Source organism: Carex rostrata, chromosome 6 (genome assembly GCF_964058835.1).
Source record: "Carex rostrata chromosome 6, lpCarRost1.2, whole genome shotgun sequence".
NCBI classification, from domain to species: domain Eukaryota; kingdom Viridiplantae; phylum Streptophyta; class Magnoliopsida; order Poales; family Cyperaceae; genus Carex; species Carex rostrata.
This window is the reverse complement of record NC_135923.1, coordinates 11,401,539-11,418,624: the sequence shown is the minus strand read 5'-3', so window position 1 is coordinate 11,418,624 and position 17,086 is coordinate 11,401,539. Positions and strand designations below refer to the sequence as shown.

Genomic DNA, 17,086 nt, shown 5'->3' with positions numbered 1-17,086 from the left:
TTATTTCCTCTGTGCACAAAGTTTATCATACTAGCCGACTACATTGTAGAAGGCACTGAATCAAACCGGACTGGAAACTGAATCAACTAAACCAGAACAGTCACCACTCAAAGATCCCAATAGAGAAATTAAATCAAACCGGAACATAAACTTAATCAATCGGACTGAAACAGTCACCCCTTAGAGATCCCATTAAAAAATCGGCGCCAGTGCGAGAGCCAAAAAGAACATTTAAGGTCTTCAAAAACCAACGTGTGATCACCATAGAAGCCCAAACGTAGCCCAAAAAATGATTATACACGGACATAAACATGGGAGCTATACGGATTTCATGTCGTGTGGAATGTGAGGGTGTAGAGATCCTTGAATATTTACACACAGATATTTACCCGTGAGCGATTATCGAGAGTTACATGGATTATTACATAAACAAACGTGTACAAACACTTGCCAGCGTCGCTCTCAAAATAACCGAGCTACACGGATTATTACATAAACAACCGTGTACGATTACTCTTTCTACACGGACATTTAACTAAATGTCCGTGTACGATTACTCTTTCTACACAGATATTTAGCTAAATGTCTGTGTAGCTCTCTTATTATTTTTTTTAATGTTTAAATATCTTTCTACACGGACTTTAGTTAAATGTCTATGTAGAATTGTTTTTTTTTTTCACTTTTTTTTTAATGTTTAAATACCTTTCTACAGGGACTTTAGTTAAATGTCAGTGTAGAATTGTCCTTTTTTTCCAATTTTTTTTTTTGGTGGTTAGCCTCCAATTTTGCTAGCCATTTAAAATTAGAATTCCAAAACAGAGAAACATTAAACAGAGGCCTTTTAAACTCAGAATTCCAAAACTATACAACAGTATAAATAATTCATGTACACTAAATTATACAAAATTATACAAATCCATATTGAGCATTACAAAATTTAAATTGAAACCACCTTGCCCACATACATCTAACATCGTCGATCTGCTCCTTGGTGTAACACTTTTGCTTTGGTCCATACTGATACTACAATTATAATTTGGTATTAGTTAGTAACAAGAAAATGTAGAAGATTACAATTCATGCAACACATATATATACAAAGCCTTTTGTACATGCAATCTCATGTGATAAAACATAACATATACTTCTTAAGATTCAATACAATCTTTGTATAAAAGTTATATCCTTACCACTTAGTAACCAAAATTGTCAAAACGCTTGGTTATGATCTAGTTTGGACCGAAATTTCATACAAACTAAGGCGTATTAGATCCAACATATCAAAAAAGAGTATGCATGTGATCCATGACATGATGTCTCTTGGTTAAAGATCTTCAACATATTGCATCTCCAAATAACATTCATCAACATATATGTGCATACATAATAGAGAATAAAAATTCTCAGTTAAAATTTTCGTCCAAAATTATAAGAAAATATTTACACATAAAATTAATTGAATATGTATAGCTTTTATACGAACCACTAAAAATCAATTTTGTAAAAATAAATTTATTGCATATTATATGAATTTACAATTGCTCTGATATCAAATGATAGTCTTAATAATTCATGACGTGTTTTGCAATTAAAAAATACAAGCAATCCAGAATCCGTAAATCCAAAATAAAATAGCAAAGTATTAAATCTTATAGTTCTGAAGTGCAGACATCTTTAGGCGGAAGCGTTAGTACTGATCTTCAACAGTTTTTCTCATATATGATGATAGAGACCTTAGGCGTTTTCTTTACTTCTTACTTTCAAAGATCTCAAATCCGACCTCCTTATGCACAGAAATCAGACCAACATTCAATATATAGAGAGAGAGAGTATTAATTGATCAAAATGGTGCTGGAAGGATAATGTCTTTTATATAACCAAAACCCTAAAATAACATTTCTACATGACTCTTTGTTAAACGCCCGTGTAGCTCTCTCAAGATTTTCTACACTATTATTTAAACATAAAACCGTGTACAATTTCTACCTTTCTACAAGACTCTTTATATAAAGGTCTGTGTAGCTCTCTCAAGTTTTCTACACTGTTATTTAAAAAAACATCCGTGTATAATTCCTACCTTTCTACACGGTTTTTTAATAAATATCCGTGTAGCTCTCTCAAGGCTTTCTACACTGTTATTTAAGCAATAATCAATGTACAATTCCTAATAAACATCCATGTAGCTCTCTCAAGACTTTCTACACTGATTCTTTAATAAATATCCGTGTAGAGATCCCACAGATATTTCGAGCTTCCAAAAAATTATAATTTCTATACGATTTTTATATAAAATTGTCAAATCCGTGTACAATGACCATTTTTATAGTAGTGCCCCTTGACAAAAATTCTGGGTCCGCCCCTGGACTCGGGTAGAAAAGAATAAAATGAAAACAAAAAACTACAAATAATGAAAGCCGAGAATTGAAAGAGAGAAGAAAGTTATTGGATATAATTTTGATTTTGATTTATTATTTGATCGTATGTCTGATTGAAATTCTGACTACGTCGCGTTGATTTTGAATTAGTGTTGCATCTCGAATTGGATTTCTGAACTGATCGCTACTAGGTAATCAGACTTCTCTATAATATGTGTTTTTGTTTTGTTTGATTTATTTGGTATTGAATTGGATAATCGGATTATAATAGTATATTTAACTGGAATATGGGGTCTAGATACTGAAATTGTTTTTAATGAATTGGAATATTGGGAATCGCCTGTTTTAGGGATTCCAACTGGAATGTAACTGCTTTTATTGAAAACCTAGACCCAACTGATATTATCAGTTAAATATACATACGTAATTTGATATTTAATTGTGTGGATTAATCCAATCATATTGAAATGATTGTTTACTATTATTAAGTCAATTATAGAGAAGCTGCGTCATTAAATAACTGATTAATCGACTTTGTAGCTGATTCCATATTGTTTATGTTTTCTTTTTGTTGTGACGTAGGTTAACAGAACGACGAATGGATGCGAAAATATCGTTTTGTTGCGTCGCGTGCTCGGCCTGGCCTCTGGGTGTGACAGTGTAATCCTGTGACAAACAAAACACGGCCTTAAAGATTTTTTCTCGAAAACCATTATTCAAAATTAGAATCATCGTAGAAAGATCGTGACTAGTCTAGAACCTAGCTAGTTATAGAATTAAATGCATCCAGGTAAACAAGTTTGAGAAAAACCCTTGCCTGGGTAGTGTTACGCCACAAAAGTGGATAAATTAATAAGATAGGATAAGAAACTTAAAACAATTGACCTAGCAATAATTAGGTATTGTAGTGAGGCCGAAGACCCTGGGAGCGAGTTTGGTCCTAAGAACTTTCCCTGTTTAAATTTGTGTCAATTAAGGAATTTAATTTTCAATACCTTTAAAATTTTGAATTTAATATAACTTGTTGAAATATTGTAAACCTACTAGTCAAATCCAGTCCATTTGGATAATGATTCATATGTTTGTGAATTATCACCTAATAATTTTCCAGAGGTCAAACATATTGTTTGCCATATTCAACTTGGCAATATGCCTAGGACCTTTGATGAGTTATATGAATTTTTTTATTTTTTTATCATTAATATTTATTCCATCGCGAAGGGGTTTTCTAAAAATGCTTATTGGTCAGGAGAGAGTTGCTGAGAAATATTTCAGAAATTCTGTTGCGAAATGACAATTCTTTCAAAAGTAGACCTTAAAAGAACAATATAATAATGTGTAGTGTGTTATTTAATTAAAGTAGGATCATAACTAACTGACCCATTAATTTATAGCGAAAAAATTATTTTATATTTTTCTAATTTAGTTTGTGGTATTAAAATATTTTGCGTTTGCATCTCCTTCTAAAAACTCCTAACTTTAGTTCTCCATTGCCAATACAATTCTTCTCTTGTATATTTATTGAAAAATAACCGACAATCATACCACTGTCCAATATCATATTCATCAAGGATCCCGCTTTCTGGTAATTTTTCAAATTCGTCTGATTTATTTAATAACTCTCTCTTTTAATTTTTTTTCTTTCTCTCCTCTTATTGACATTCCAATCTCCGAGTTTCTACAGTAGATTAATGAGTTCGAGTCTCCATTCATTATCAAAGTCATGAAATAACAATTATTTTTAAAAATTATTGATAGATTTGCGTACATAGAAAGTGATTGCATTAGTTGACACAATAAGAAGATTATGATCAAATTGGATTCCAGGCAAGGAAAATATGTCAAAATTATGAAAGTGAGTGTTTCAGAAGGTATTTCATATTTATTTAGTTCTCTATTTATTATGTTTCTTTCTTGCTTACCTTATTTTTTGAGGTGCAAATCTAAAAAACTCAGCTAATAGAAAATACATGCATGAAAATTCTATTTCTTTTTTCTCGGAATAAAAAAAATCTAAATACTTATTTTTTTATTCATGATGCGAACGAGAATCTAGCAATTACTCTATATTTCATGTAAAATAAAATTTTAAAATATTTACTGACTTGAATAATAAAATTTGAAGTCGTGTCATATAAGTGAACATTAATTTCTCATCATTCAAAGGGCATTTGTATTTCGTAATTAATTTTTTTTTTTTTTTAAGAGATACTTACATTATGAGTTATATCTCGACTCTCTATAGTTACGTAAAAATATGCAAAACATAGAAAGCCGGTAATTTACTATTTGATGCATGACACAAATCCTAAACAAACTTTTGAATTACTTATTTGATTTACTCTTGAATCTATTCATATAAAAATTCCATAATCAGATCAATTAAAAAAAATAGTTAAGGGAAGAAATGAATCCGTTTTCCATTTAAGTTAGTGATAATTAAATTTATCAAAGATTTTTTTTATAATAAATGAGAATTTAGATTATTTGTCATGTAAGAACATAATAATTCTTTACGATGTATGATAATCTCTCATTTCCGACTCAAATATATTTTCTAATTTTTTAACACAGAAATCTATCCAATAATGTATGACAAATTGAGTTATTCAGTTTAGACCATGTAAATTTTTTATCTATTAAAAAATATGTCCAGAATTACATGTCAGAGATGAAAATGCTGTAGTATACTTCCAAAATTGTGAGCAAATTAACAAAAATATAAAATTATCAATAATATCCACCGTTCACGCGGCTAATATGCTATTTTTCAGGCTTCTAGCAGAAGCGCCAAAATCCAAAAATTTTCGGCCCCTTCACCAAAATCAAAACTCGATCCGCCAACGCATCCTGTACGTCCAACCCGAAGCGCATCTAACCGTGAAATTCACACTCCACGGATCGCACTTGCCTCCCTATAAAAACAAGCCAACCAATAATTCATACCAGCACAATACAACTTGAAAATTTAAAGCCTTCTCAAACCCCAAAAGCTTGAAATGGACGCCGCTGCTGGAGGCAAGGCCAAGAAGGGAGCCGCTGGGAGGAAAGGTGGGCCCAGGAAGAAGTCTGTCACCCGCTCCGTTAGAGCTGGCCTCCAGTTCCCCGTTGGTCGTATTGGTCGCTATTTGAAGAAGGGTCGGTATGCGCAGCGTGTTGGTACTGGTGCTCCGGTCTACCTGGCCGCTGTTCTTGAGTACCTTGCCGCTGAGGTAATTATACGGAGCACGCTTTTTATCATATTTTTTTTTAAAACTTTCATATTTAAGGAGTGGTTTCTAAACGTTTTTATTTTTTCAATAGGTGTTGGAATTGGCTGGGAATGCTGCCAGAGATAACAAGAAAAACCGTATTGTACCACGCCATGTTTTGCTAGCGATAAGAAATGACGAGGAGTTGGGAAAATTGCTTGCTGGAGTGACGATTGCAAATGGTGGAGTGCTGCCAAACATTAACCCTGTGCTGCTTCCCAAGAAGACCAAGAGCGACTCCCAAGAGACCACAAAATCACCGAAATCTCCTTCCAAGAAGGCTGCCAAGTCTCCTAAGAAGGCTTGAGATTGAGATTTGTTGCTGATAGAGTGTTTTTTTAGTTTCTAGGTTGTTTTTGTGGGATTGGGAGTTAGTTATTTTGTAATTAAAGTTGGGTGGTTCTCCCTTAGTTGCAATAGGGTTTGTTTCTAAAATTATGGAGATATGTACTTGGGGGTTTTTATTTTAATGAAATGAACTTTAAATTGCATCTGAGCAGCAATAGGCTTATCTGTAATTAACCAATTGCATTTGCTCAATAGGCTTATTTTACTTTGTTGATGAGATTGATGTTATACATTGTGGGTAAAGGGGCCATGCTGGAGTGCAGTGTGTGCAACTCAAAACTGTCTCAAAGGCATGCACTAGTCTTACATCAAAACAGCGTGCCCTTAAAATTTTACTAGTATTTGGTGACTGTATTTTGGTCGGCCTCCAGGTTCTAAATTATGAAGCTTTTTTTTTTTTTTTTTCTGATCCTGGATCCTAAAGATAGGGGAAAAAACCTAACTTGATGAGCAAAAAGCAAATTACTGATCTACTAGAAATTTGGTACCTACTTGCACTGGCTGAAGTTCAGGCTTTAGTGCTTTACTAGTACCTCAATGGAGACTATTAATAGGAGCACACTGGAAATAGCTTTGATATTTAAAACCCCAAAATGGTAACTTACAATACTGATACTGTTTCTGTTGTAACCATATTATGAATTGTCCAATGTTTAGTTTACCAGTTCTGTCTGAAGTGAATTTGGTATAAAAAGAAATGGTGATGTTCCATCTGCAATTAATTGACAAATTCGACCTCATTAAAGAGAGTTATTATTTGACATGTAGATGTCTGACATATTTATTCTCTGTGCTTACTTTCAGCCTATTTTAGTATACATGTCAAAAGTTAATGGAAAATTCGATTTTAGTCCAGTTAGTGTGAATTTTTTGACGGAAATTACAAAAGTTCTTTTTGCAATCATCATGCTTCTATTCTAGGTATATAATAACATTTTTTTTTCTAAATTGTTTCTAATTTGTTAAGTTTTGTACTAATTTTACCCAAGCAAGGTATGTTTATGTTAGGATTAGATGATTCTGGTACGTTGATACTGGTAACCATCAAAGTATAGGCCATATTCTCTTATGTGCAGGACATTATAGAATAGTCCGTCCAGTTAAGTGTGTGCTTGTAAATTGACAACACAAGGAGCTAGAGAAAACTGCAACTCTAGAGACATAATAAGGTAAGTGTCTGCTTGTAAATACCAGAAGTTAAAGTAATTTTGTGCAAATACGAACAATTGATAGGTATTTTTTGTAGAATGAACTTTTTATTTCAATTTTGATAATTACAATTTTAGAGTACTTATACAAGTTTAAATCACGGGCCAGGTCATATTTCTATGATTGTAGCTAATTCAAATCGCCTTTATGGTAATAGAGATTCTTTGTTTTGTGAAGTATACATACTATTCAACTATTATCAACATGAACCTCATATCCATTCATAATTTTAACAGAGATTAAGTCAAAGGGGTAACAATGATGGCACTAACATGGTATTTTGTGGTGAACTCAAGCTGCAGAAAAGGGACGAGCCTCCCGTACAATAGCAGCATAAACATTGCTGTGGCTGTGGCCATGGACGGCAGCCTCATCACACCTATTCTTCAAGATGCTGGTAAGGTTAAATTCACTATTACCAATACATCATGGCTTTGCTTTTCTTGGTTACTGATGGATATTTTGGGTTTTTTTCTTCCAAAGTTAGTCCACCATTTTTTTTTGTATGGATGCTGCAAATAGCTAAATGTTGGAACAATGGTTTAATCTAGGGCTGCTAATCAACAGGGGTTAACACTTTGGCATATTTCCTAAAAATTTACTGGAATTTTAAGAAGTGTCATTGTTTATTTAGCCATAAAAAATGGTTGCATCTGAAAAATGTAGTAGGGAACACAGTTTTGTATTTGATGGAACTAATTTTGCGGCATCTGATTATAGATATTGGACATATTCTATGGTGATTTTTGTGTGAATTACTCCATTTGAAATTATAAGCTCCTTATTTAGTGAGATAAATGATATATATATTTCCTTTCTTGTATTCATTGTAGGTTTCCGTAACTACTGACAGCATCCCATGCCTGATATATCTTTCTTAAGGGGGTTTATTGGAATATTGTCTGGATTAATGGCTTGTTAACTCTCCATTTGGCATAAGATTGAAACCTATCATTGGATTGAAAATAAGATTCTCAAATGATGAAGCCCATATAAACCCATCAAAACATGAAATTGGAACCTGTTGTACTCCTATACCAACAGCTTTTGGCGGTGAAGAAAATAAGCTGCTGCACCATGTGAACCTGACCGAGTTAACTGGCTACTGCAATGAGCATGGGCAGCGCTTTCTGGTGTATGAGTTCAACAAGAACGGGTCTTTGCACGATTTTATTTATTATCCAGAGGAACATGGTAAATCCCTCTCTTGGAACAATCGTGTCAAGCTTGCTCTCGGCTCTTCACGTGCACTCGAGTAAGTGCAATTTTTTTGTTCAATCTGAAGATGTATTATCTGGCTTGTCCATGCTGGTATAATTTACTTTGTAATTTTAAGCCAACAGTTTGCAATCTCCTCCTGTGTATCAAAATTTCAGATGATGTTTTTATCATTGGAAATTTGATATTTAATTGAGCATTTTTAATTTTCATATTTTTACTTTTGCGTTGGATGGCCTCTTCACGTTGCATCATGCTTTTCATATCCTTTCACTTGGTTCTGTCAACACATCCCGGCCCCCAACTCAGTACCTGCCACGAACCTTTTGGAAGGGGCTCTGGAATTCGCCTTTTGTTAGCCCACGGTTTTGTATTTTTATATGGAAGCTGCTGCATTGGGCTATTCCAGTTTATCAGGTTATGCATAGGCGACTGACACGTCCCTGACAGCTGCCCGATATGTGGGGAACAACCAGAAATGGTTCAGCACATGCTGTTCATATTCCTGCCTGTCCGTGCTGCTTGGTTTCAGTCTCCTTTGGCGATAGGATCAGATTCTCTGACAGGGACTGGCATGCCTGATTTATGGCGTAATCTGGATGACACCCAGTGAGGCCTGACTATGATTCCCATGTGGCAGATTTGGAAAATGAGATGCTCACACGTATATGAAGATACTGTACCGAATCTGTCTGTCACGGTTAGTGAGGCTGTATCTCTGTCAGCAACACAGTTTTACATCAGCCCGGATACGGATAATACAGCTCGCCTGCAAACGGTTAGTGAGGGATACGGATAATACAGCTCGCCTGCAAACGGTTAGTTAGGGTTTAGGGTTTAGTGAGGCTGTATCTCTGTCAGCAACACAGTTTTACATCAGCCCGGATTACGCCATGAATCTGTCTGTCACGGTTAGTGAGGCTGTATTCCCTGACAGCTTTATTATAATACTTGAATTATATTATACAAGTTGATCATTTGAGTGGATTATTCATATGAATGAATTATCCGATCATTATTCGTTTTATATCCGTATTCGAATCCGTATCCGTAGAATATCCGTTCCGTATCCATATCCGTTTAAGGCGGATTTGGTTTTGAATTTTGATATCCGTTTACTATCCGTATCCGTATTCGTATCCGCTCATTATCCGACGGATGCGGATATGGTATCAGCATTATCCGCTCCGTTTTCACCCCTAAATAAAATCCTATGAGAACGATTTGTATAGAAAAACAATTTTTGGACGGCAGCAGCTGATTTTAAATATGCCACGAATATGCCACTTTAAAAAAAAAAAAATTTAATGATAGATGAGATGAAACATAAAATTAAATTATATAGAAATTAATTCATTAACAAATAGATAAACAATCTTAATATTTTCCGTGAATCCTTTTGAAGAAGTCACCAACGGAGGTTGTAGTTATTAACAAATATATGCCTGTTAAGACAGAATGATATAAATAAAAATTGGAAGTTGCGATACTAAAAATCATAAAAGTTGTAGAATATCAATCTGAAAAATTTTAAATAGTTTTTGCTAGGGAAGTTAATAACAATATATGCGCTACAGTAACCGGGACCACCAAAAATTAAATGTGAAAAAATAACTTTTTGTGAATATCGCAAAAACTCTACAATTCGAATTTTTTTCCTATAGTATTAATATCTATATCTATGCATGGAAGTATTTATACCTATGTACGAGAGTATTTATAGCTATGAGGTAAATAATTATTTATTGTGCGGATACTGTAGCGTGAAGATAATAGTACCCGTAGCCGCAGCACTATATTCGCGGGGAGACTACCAAAAATTAAATGCAGAAATATAACTTCCTGCAAGGATTGCAAAATATCCACAATTTTTTTTCCATATTATTTATACCTATGTAATTTTTTCTTTCAAATGAGATCCATGATAACGTACTTTCAGACTCGTTGTCGCACAAGTATTTATACCTATACTTGTAAGTATTTTTTACATATGACACTGAAAGTATTAATATCTAAGTATTGAAAGTATTTGTACTTATACATTGAAGTATTTATACGCATGAGGTCAACTATTTTTGTTAGAGGAAGGCTGACATGGAGATGATTGGAGAACTTGAAAATATATAATCATAACAAGTCACGCATCAAAGTATTAATATATTTTTTAAGTGTTAATATATTATCTTCTAAGTATTTATAACTACGAAGGTATACATATCTAAGTATTTTTTACATATGACACTGAAAGTATTAATATCTAAGTACTGAAAGTATTAATATCTATGCATTGAAGTATTTATTCCTATGAATTAAACTATTTTTGTTAGAATCAAAATAGTTACTGTAGGTCATAGAGAAATGATGCTGCTGTGATTTTAGAATAATAATTAGTTGATATCATATTGAAGGAATTGGGTTTTGTCCAAAGCTGAACTTTAACCGTTCACTATGCTTTAAGATTCATGCAAATGATTTAAATTTAATAAATTTAAGTGAGTCCTTGAATTCAAATGGTCTCCATGAATTTTAAGAAAGATCATTTGGAATAGCTTTGGATATGTCTTTGTCCAAAGGGCTTTGGACAAAAACCTCACCCATAATTAGTGGGGACCATAATACATTATTCTTTTAAGTGCGGGTATTGTAGCGCGGATACTGTAGTGCGGGTACTAAAATAATTATTCTTTTGTTAGTTATACATGTAATATGCAGGTATCTAAAAATACAATAGTAAAGTAAAAAACTAATTACTATAACATCAAGATTAAAAAGAAAAATTATAGAAGATTCATTTTTAGTTACATTTCTTAATACCAAATATACAAATTATATAGGATAAAAATACTCGTAGGATTGCTTTTATCAAGTATATGAAGGCTAATGATAGGGTGATAAATGTAACAGATGGGAGAGAATAAATTTGCATTAATAAAGATAAGAAAGATAGTCAAAGCGGACATGAATTTTATATATCGTTTGACAGGTTAAGTTATAGCTTAATTTATTCCATCTGAAAGATTAAAATATTGGAACATGATTCTATTTAATAAGTAATAACAGTAGGTTACTCCGTCTGAAACTTACGTCGTTATTACATCATCTTACTTCTATTTTATTAATTGTTTGACAATAGAAATATGAAGTTAAGAGTTTAATCCATTTTAATTAATAATTTTTAAATCCAACGGATGAAATAGTTAGTGCATAATCAAATGGTACACTTATCGGTATTTTCTCTTTTCGCCCCATACTTGGGCCTAAATTTTACACTTTACTCTCCATTTACTCTCCATGGGCCTCTTAAACCCTAAGCTCTCTCCCATACTGTTTCAAGCTAACCGGGCAAAATGGGCTAGAGAGCAAGAAAATATCGAATTCCAATATTCCATCCATTCGGAATTCAGACTACATACAGAATAAAGGGAAAATATCTGATTACCTTCGGTCCACGCGAATCCAGACCCACTGAAGAATCAAATTGTGAGTATCGATATTGACCGTTCGATCATAATCTGGACCAATCCGGTCCGCGAAAGAGTGCACATAATCCTTTAAAATTCGTGCGAAAGCAGATTCGATGGTCCTAAAATCTGAACTCAAATTTTAAGTTACTTTAGGAGATAATATGAATTCGAACCGCACCTAGTAACCGAGCAAGTCTGTCTAATACCCTACCTCTCCCCTCAAACCCCATCTCCTGCCTCCGCCTCATCCTCATCCTCATCGCAAGCATGGCGTCTCCTTCGAAGAACGGCGCCTCCCAAACCCCGATCGATGCTTACTTCCTCCAAAATATGATGAGCCGCTTACAGCTCCGACCGCCGTACCTCGACTCCAACTCCTTCCTCACCAACTCGTTAGAGGACCTCCTCCTCCTCTCCAACTCCCTCCCCGACTCCGATGCCGACGCTGACTCCGACCCCGACCCCGACTTCTCTCCCGACTCTGACGGGCGTCGCCGAGCCCTTGCCAAGGAGGAGGCCAAGGTCGAGAAGGAGATCATTCGCCTCGTTCGGTCCGGAGACGCTGATCAGCTTCTCAAACCAAACTCCGGCCACTCCGTTTCCATCGGGGATCACAACATATGCGTTGGATTTCATGTGGACAAGGAGGCTGAGTACCGTGTGTGGGAGTGGCATGGCCACATAATGCTCTATGATGAGGATGAAGGGTATGTAATTATGACTACTACTTTAATTTAAAATATACCATAATATACCCTCTAATTTGTTGGATTTCATCATCTTTCGCTTTGAGCGGTTGGTCAGTAATTTTAGGCTTTATCTCAATGCCCCAAATCTTAGGTCTAGTTATTTGTCTGTTAGACTCATAGCAAGTATCAAATTGCTTTCTGAAGCAAAGTATTGTCTAGGATCAGCTTAGTATTCTATGCAAAAAGATCATCCTTGCTCAAAGAGAAACTTGTTTATGCACTAATTTCGGTGCCTAAAATGGATTGTGACAGGTACACAGCTGAATATGTGTACGGTAATCACTTTGAGCGGTTGGTGGAAGATAACAAGAAGAAGAGTAAGGAGGAGAAGGATTCAAGCTCTGGGCTGAGGGACTTGATCAGTGGTGACAGTGGCTCGGCCGGAAGGGTGCTCCATAGGAAGTCTGTTGTCAATTCTAATGGCTCGTCTTCTGGTTAAATTTTATTCTGCTTTTTGCTGGGTTACCTTTTTCAAGTTCTTTTTGGGTCTTAGGGGCTTTGGGGAGGGGGGGGCATAGAAAGATCAGTTACATAGCCTGGTTTTGTTTGAAACCTGTTGAGGGAGTAACAATCGACTAAATTGTTCGTTTGGTGTCTTGATTTTCTTTTTGTCTAATACATCCAGCGGGTTTAATTTCTGAAACTCGAATCAGTTTTTTGCATCATTTTTAATAGTGATCTGATGCTGTTCCTATCTTTCATTTATAAAGCTGCTTCTTTCAAATTGTTTGTTTTACTTCTATGTAAAGAATACTGGTGACCTTCAAGTAAGTATTTCAGCAAATTTGTGCTAAGGCTTAGTAGTCACAAGTATTTACCAAAGTGTGCTATGCTTAATTGAAATCTAGATTCTTTATGTGTTTAGCTATCTCCATCTGTGCGACAGAGGTATCTTGGCCTGTTAAACCTGGCTATGTCTATCCGTTTCAGTAGACAGTAGCTGATTATATATGCATGATTTTGGCAAAGATTTTTACTGAAATGCTTTAATTTGTTGTCAATTGAAGTTGGACATGAATTTCATTTTTACCTTTTTTTTTTGTATTGATGTGGTGGGATGATACCCACCGATTTCATTGAATGAAACCAAATGTTTTGTTGGTACCAAACTTTGGGTACTACTTGCAAAATATAACAGGAATGACCATCAACAAATATAAGCTACATAAAGATACTAAAACAAAATACAGACAGTTCAAACATAATCACCAAAATAACATGTCTTTATAAAACCTAATTTTATTTAAAAAAGTATATGTTGTTGCTGCCCGAATCCCTCTCCATGTCTTTCTGTATTTCATTTCATTCCAGTCCTTAACTATAAATTCCTGCTCATTTGTTTTTGATTTAGGTCTCGTTTGGTAAGCTCTCTGCATGGAGTTAATAAATGCAGTTGACAATTTAATCTTGTTTAAAGAAAAATAGATGAGGTAAGTTGAGCTATCAGAACTCGGATGTTTTAGTTGTGTGCAAAACCTGGGGCGGAGCCACATGGATTTGCCACAACACCCCCCCCCCCCCCCCCCCCCCCCCCCCCTCCCCTCGGGTCCGGATCCCCTAAAGTAACCCAATCTTTGGGTTTTGAATCGAGACCGTTCCGTCGATCGAGATTGCTTCAGGATTCGAATTCATGTCTCGGGATTTGTGCATCATCTGCGAAAATACGCTTCTATTTGTATTTTTTTTTTCAGAATAATTAAAAAATATCTAAAGTTAAATTTTTTTTGTCAAAATATACTTAATAGTCAAAATAATTATAAAATTATGTCCACTTTCAAAATTTTGTCCCATTCTACTATTAAATATCTGTGCAAAAATAGAACTCCATATGGATTTAGAATTTTACAAACTAAAACTGTCGGCAGACACAAGATGCTTGCATGTGTAAAATACCCTTCTCGGACAAGGCATCTGTATTTTTGAAATTACGCGTCAAACTGATGCTTTTCTTATATGAGCTCTTTTCTGTGGAAAGACTTTTTTTTTCTCTGCTCTGGTTTTGTCTGTTTTCAATTTTGTAATCTGAACTATTTGGTCGCTTTCGTGTTTATTTAAGCTCTACTCGGTTTTTGCCTAATTAAGCACCCTCTCCGAAATATGCAACTCCCAATTTGTATATTATAATAATTCATTTTATAAATTAGTGAAGCTATTGTGTACCATATGCATATTGCCAACAGTCCGTGCTATGGACTCATATCTCTACTTAAAGTTCAAACAGTTTATTCAAAACGTTGAACATTATCTTTGTATGAAAATATACTTAAAAATCAAATTTTACATTTTTTAGAATTTTTTTACTATTTTTTAGATAAATAGAATATCTCTCAATTTGAAAATTTCAAAACGTTGAACATTATCTTCGTATGAAAATATATTTAAAAATTAAATTTTACATTTTTAAAAAAAAAATTTACTATTTTTTAGATAAATAGAATATCTCTCAATTTGAAAATTTTGAACCATCCAAAAGCAATAAAAGCAATGGTTTTCTATATATCTAACAAAATTTTTTTTAAAAAAAATGTAAAATTTGATTTATAATTACATTTACATATAAATTTTATGTTTAACGGTTCAAATTGACTGCTTAAACTTTGAAAAGTGAAATATAGATACATAAAATAAGTTGACCCGTAATATAGTAATATATATGAGGAGGGTTTAAATGCCTCCATTTTTTTCTGCCTCCATCGTGTTTTCATTTTTTAAAACTTTAATAACTCAAAATCTATACCTTAAAAGTCAAAATAAAATAATTTGATATGATCTACATCATTTTATCTATACATGTGTAAAAACTTATGACATTCTAACTTTATTTTGATTGTTATCAAGAGCTTGTAAAAAATGTACTAATATGGATAATTTAGAGACTTTGATTTTTTAACTTATTGATTCACATAAAAACAATATTGAAATGTGATAATTTTTTATGAGCATATATAGAAAATAACATAATTATATCCGATAGTTTTATTTTGACTTTTAAGTTATAGATGTTGAGTTATTAAAGTTTTTAAAAATAAAAGCACGATGGTGGTATAAAAAAAATGAAGGCATTTGAATCCTCAATATATTTTACCATAACTTCACTATAATTTTTTTTTTTTTTATAAAAGTTGCAGACTCATCACTCAATTGTTTAATATCCTTACTTTTGTTATTCAAGTTTCAAACAGACATACCTTGTCGTGCAAGTATTTTTTTTTTTTAAGGTTAGTGATTTTTATATCAACTATCAATTTCATTGATAAAAAATATATTTACAATGAGTCAAATAATCACAATTTCTAAATTTACTTATTTATTCTCATAAAATATAATCTAGTATTCTAATCTTCATCTCGCTCCACGATCGGATCCGCTTTTTTGACTGCCGTCGCACTCCGATGGCAACCAAATCTACTTATCGTCACGCTCCAACTGAGATGTTGATCACCATAATATTTTAATCGCCATCTCGCTCTACGACCGGATCCGCTTCTTCGACCGCCGCCGAGTTCCGACAACGACCGGATTTACTTACCGTCGTGCTCCAATTGAGATGTTGATCACCCTAATGCTATCTCGCTCCACAACCAGATCCGCTTCTTCGACCACCGCCACGCTTCGACGATGATCGAATTTACTCACCGCCACATTCTTATGAAGATATGAACTCTATGCTCCGAGCTCCGACGATACCGCACTTCCGACTTTGATCGGCTCCGCTCGACTTCCGTTCCTCCCCTCTCTTATTTTTTTTTCCGTTTGAGAAGGCAAAACCGAGAGAGAGAGAGAGGAGAGATTTGTGTCAAAAATGAAAACTATAAGAAGTGGAGTTGAATGGAAAGAGGGAGAGAAGAGAGTTGAGGTGTGGCCGCAAGTGAAAAATATTACCAATCATTAGGTAGAACTTGAATCGTAAAAGAATGTTTGTCAATATATTGTGTATTTCTTATTATCGAGATAGTATAAATTAAATATATATATTTTTTTATGATTATTGTGCAGTGTGCAGAAAAGTGTACTCTCTCTCTCTGTATCAATCCTTTGCGTTACCTCACCATTTGACTGTAAATCCGAATCAATTCATCATGATCTCTTTCATACTATTGTGCCAATATATAACTAAAGGATCAGATTCAAAATCACATAATGAGGTAACTTGGGTGATATGAATGCCTCTCTCTTCATTTGGTACTTCTGTTCATTTATATATAAGTGGAGATGACAGCTTTTAAATTGTTTAAACTGAATACTATTATTGTTCTGTATAACTAATGATAATAAATGGAACAATGGTTGTTAGATCCATCCCGATACAAGTAAAATTTCGGAGCTTCATTCTGATTCGAATTTGATATGACAAATCAAAGCAAAAAAATATTACTCAATTATCCAGTCCAAGGAAGGAGAACAGCACAAGAAAACCTTCCGCTTTCCTTTTGGCGTTTCTAATTAAGATAATAGTAGGTTTACTGTTTGTT

At 34.1% G+C, this 17,086-nt stretch overlaps 2 protein-coding genes across 2 annotated transcripts; both read left to right on the top strand.

The window, feature by feature from the left end:
• Nucleotides 1–5,337: 5,337 nt before the first annotated feature.
• On the top strand, nucleotides 5,338–6,121 carry LOC144555879 (putative histone H2A.1). The gene is made up of 2 exons (XM_078304317.1): nucleotides 5,338–5,587; nucleotides 5,679–6,121. The coding sequence occupies exons 1-2, from the start codon at nucleotides 5,375–5,377 to the stop codon at nucleotides 5,931–5,933; spliced, it is 468 nt and encodes a 155-aa protein (XP_078160443.1). The 5' UTR covers nucleotides 5,338–5,374; the 3' UTR covers nucleotides 5,934–6,121.
• A 5,942-nt stretch (nucleotides 6,122–12,063) lies between these two features.
• Nucleotides 12,064–13,425, top strand: LOC144556042 (uncharacterized). Its single transcript, XM_078304525.1, has 2 exons — nucleotides 12,064–12,572; nucleotides 12,867–13,425. Exons 1-2 carry the CDS (start codon nucleotides 12,133–12,135, stop codon nucleotides 13,051–13,053), a joined length of 627 nt encoding a protein of 208 aa, XP_078160651.1. The 5' UTR covers nucleotides 12,064–12,132; the 3' UTR covers nucleotides 13,054–13,425.
• Nucleotides 13,426–17,086: the final 3,661 nt, after the last annotated feature.

Coding starts and splice junctions, on each gene's coding strand:
- LOC144555879 (XM_078304317.1), top strand. CDS start 5,375: ATGGACGCCGCTGCTGGAGGCAAGGCCAAGAAGGGAGCCGCTGGGAGG. Junction 5,588..5,678: donor TTGAGTACCTTGCCGCTGAG/GTAATTATACGG, acceptor TTTTTTCAATAG/GTGTTGGAATTGGCTGGGAA.
- LOC144556042 (XM_078304525.1), top strand. CDS start 12,133: ATGGCGTCTCCTTCGAAGAACGGCGCCTCCCAAACCCCGATCGATGCT. Junction 12,573..12,866: donor CTCTATGATGAGGATGAAGG/GTATGTAATTAT, acceptor GGATTGTGACAG/GTACACAGCTGAATATGTGT.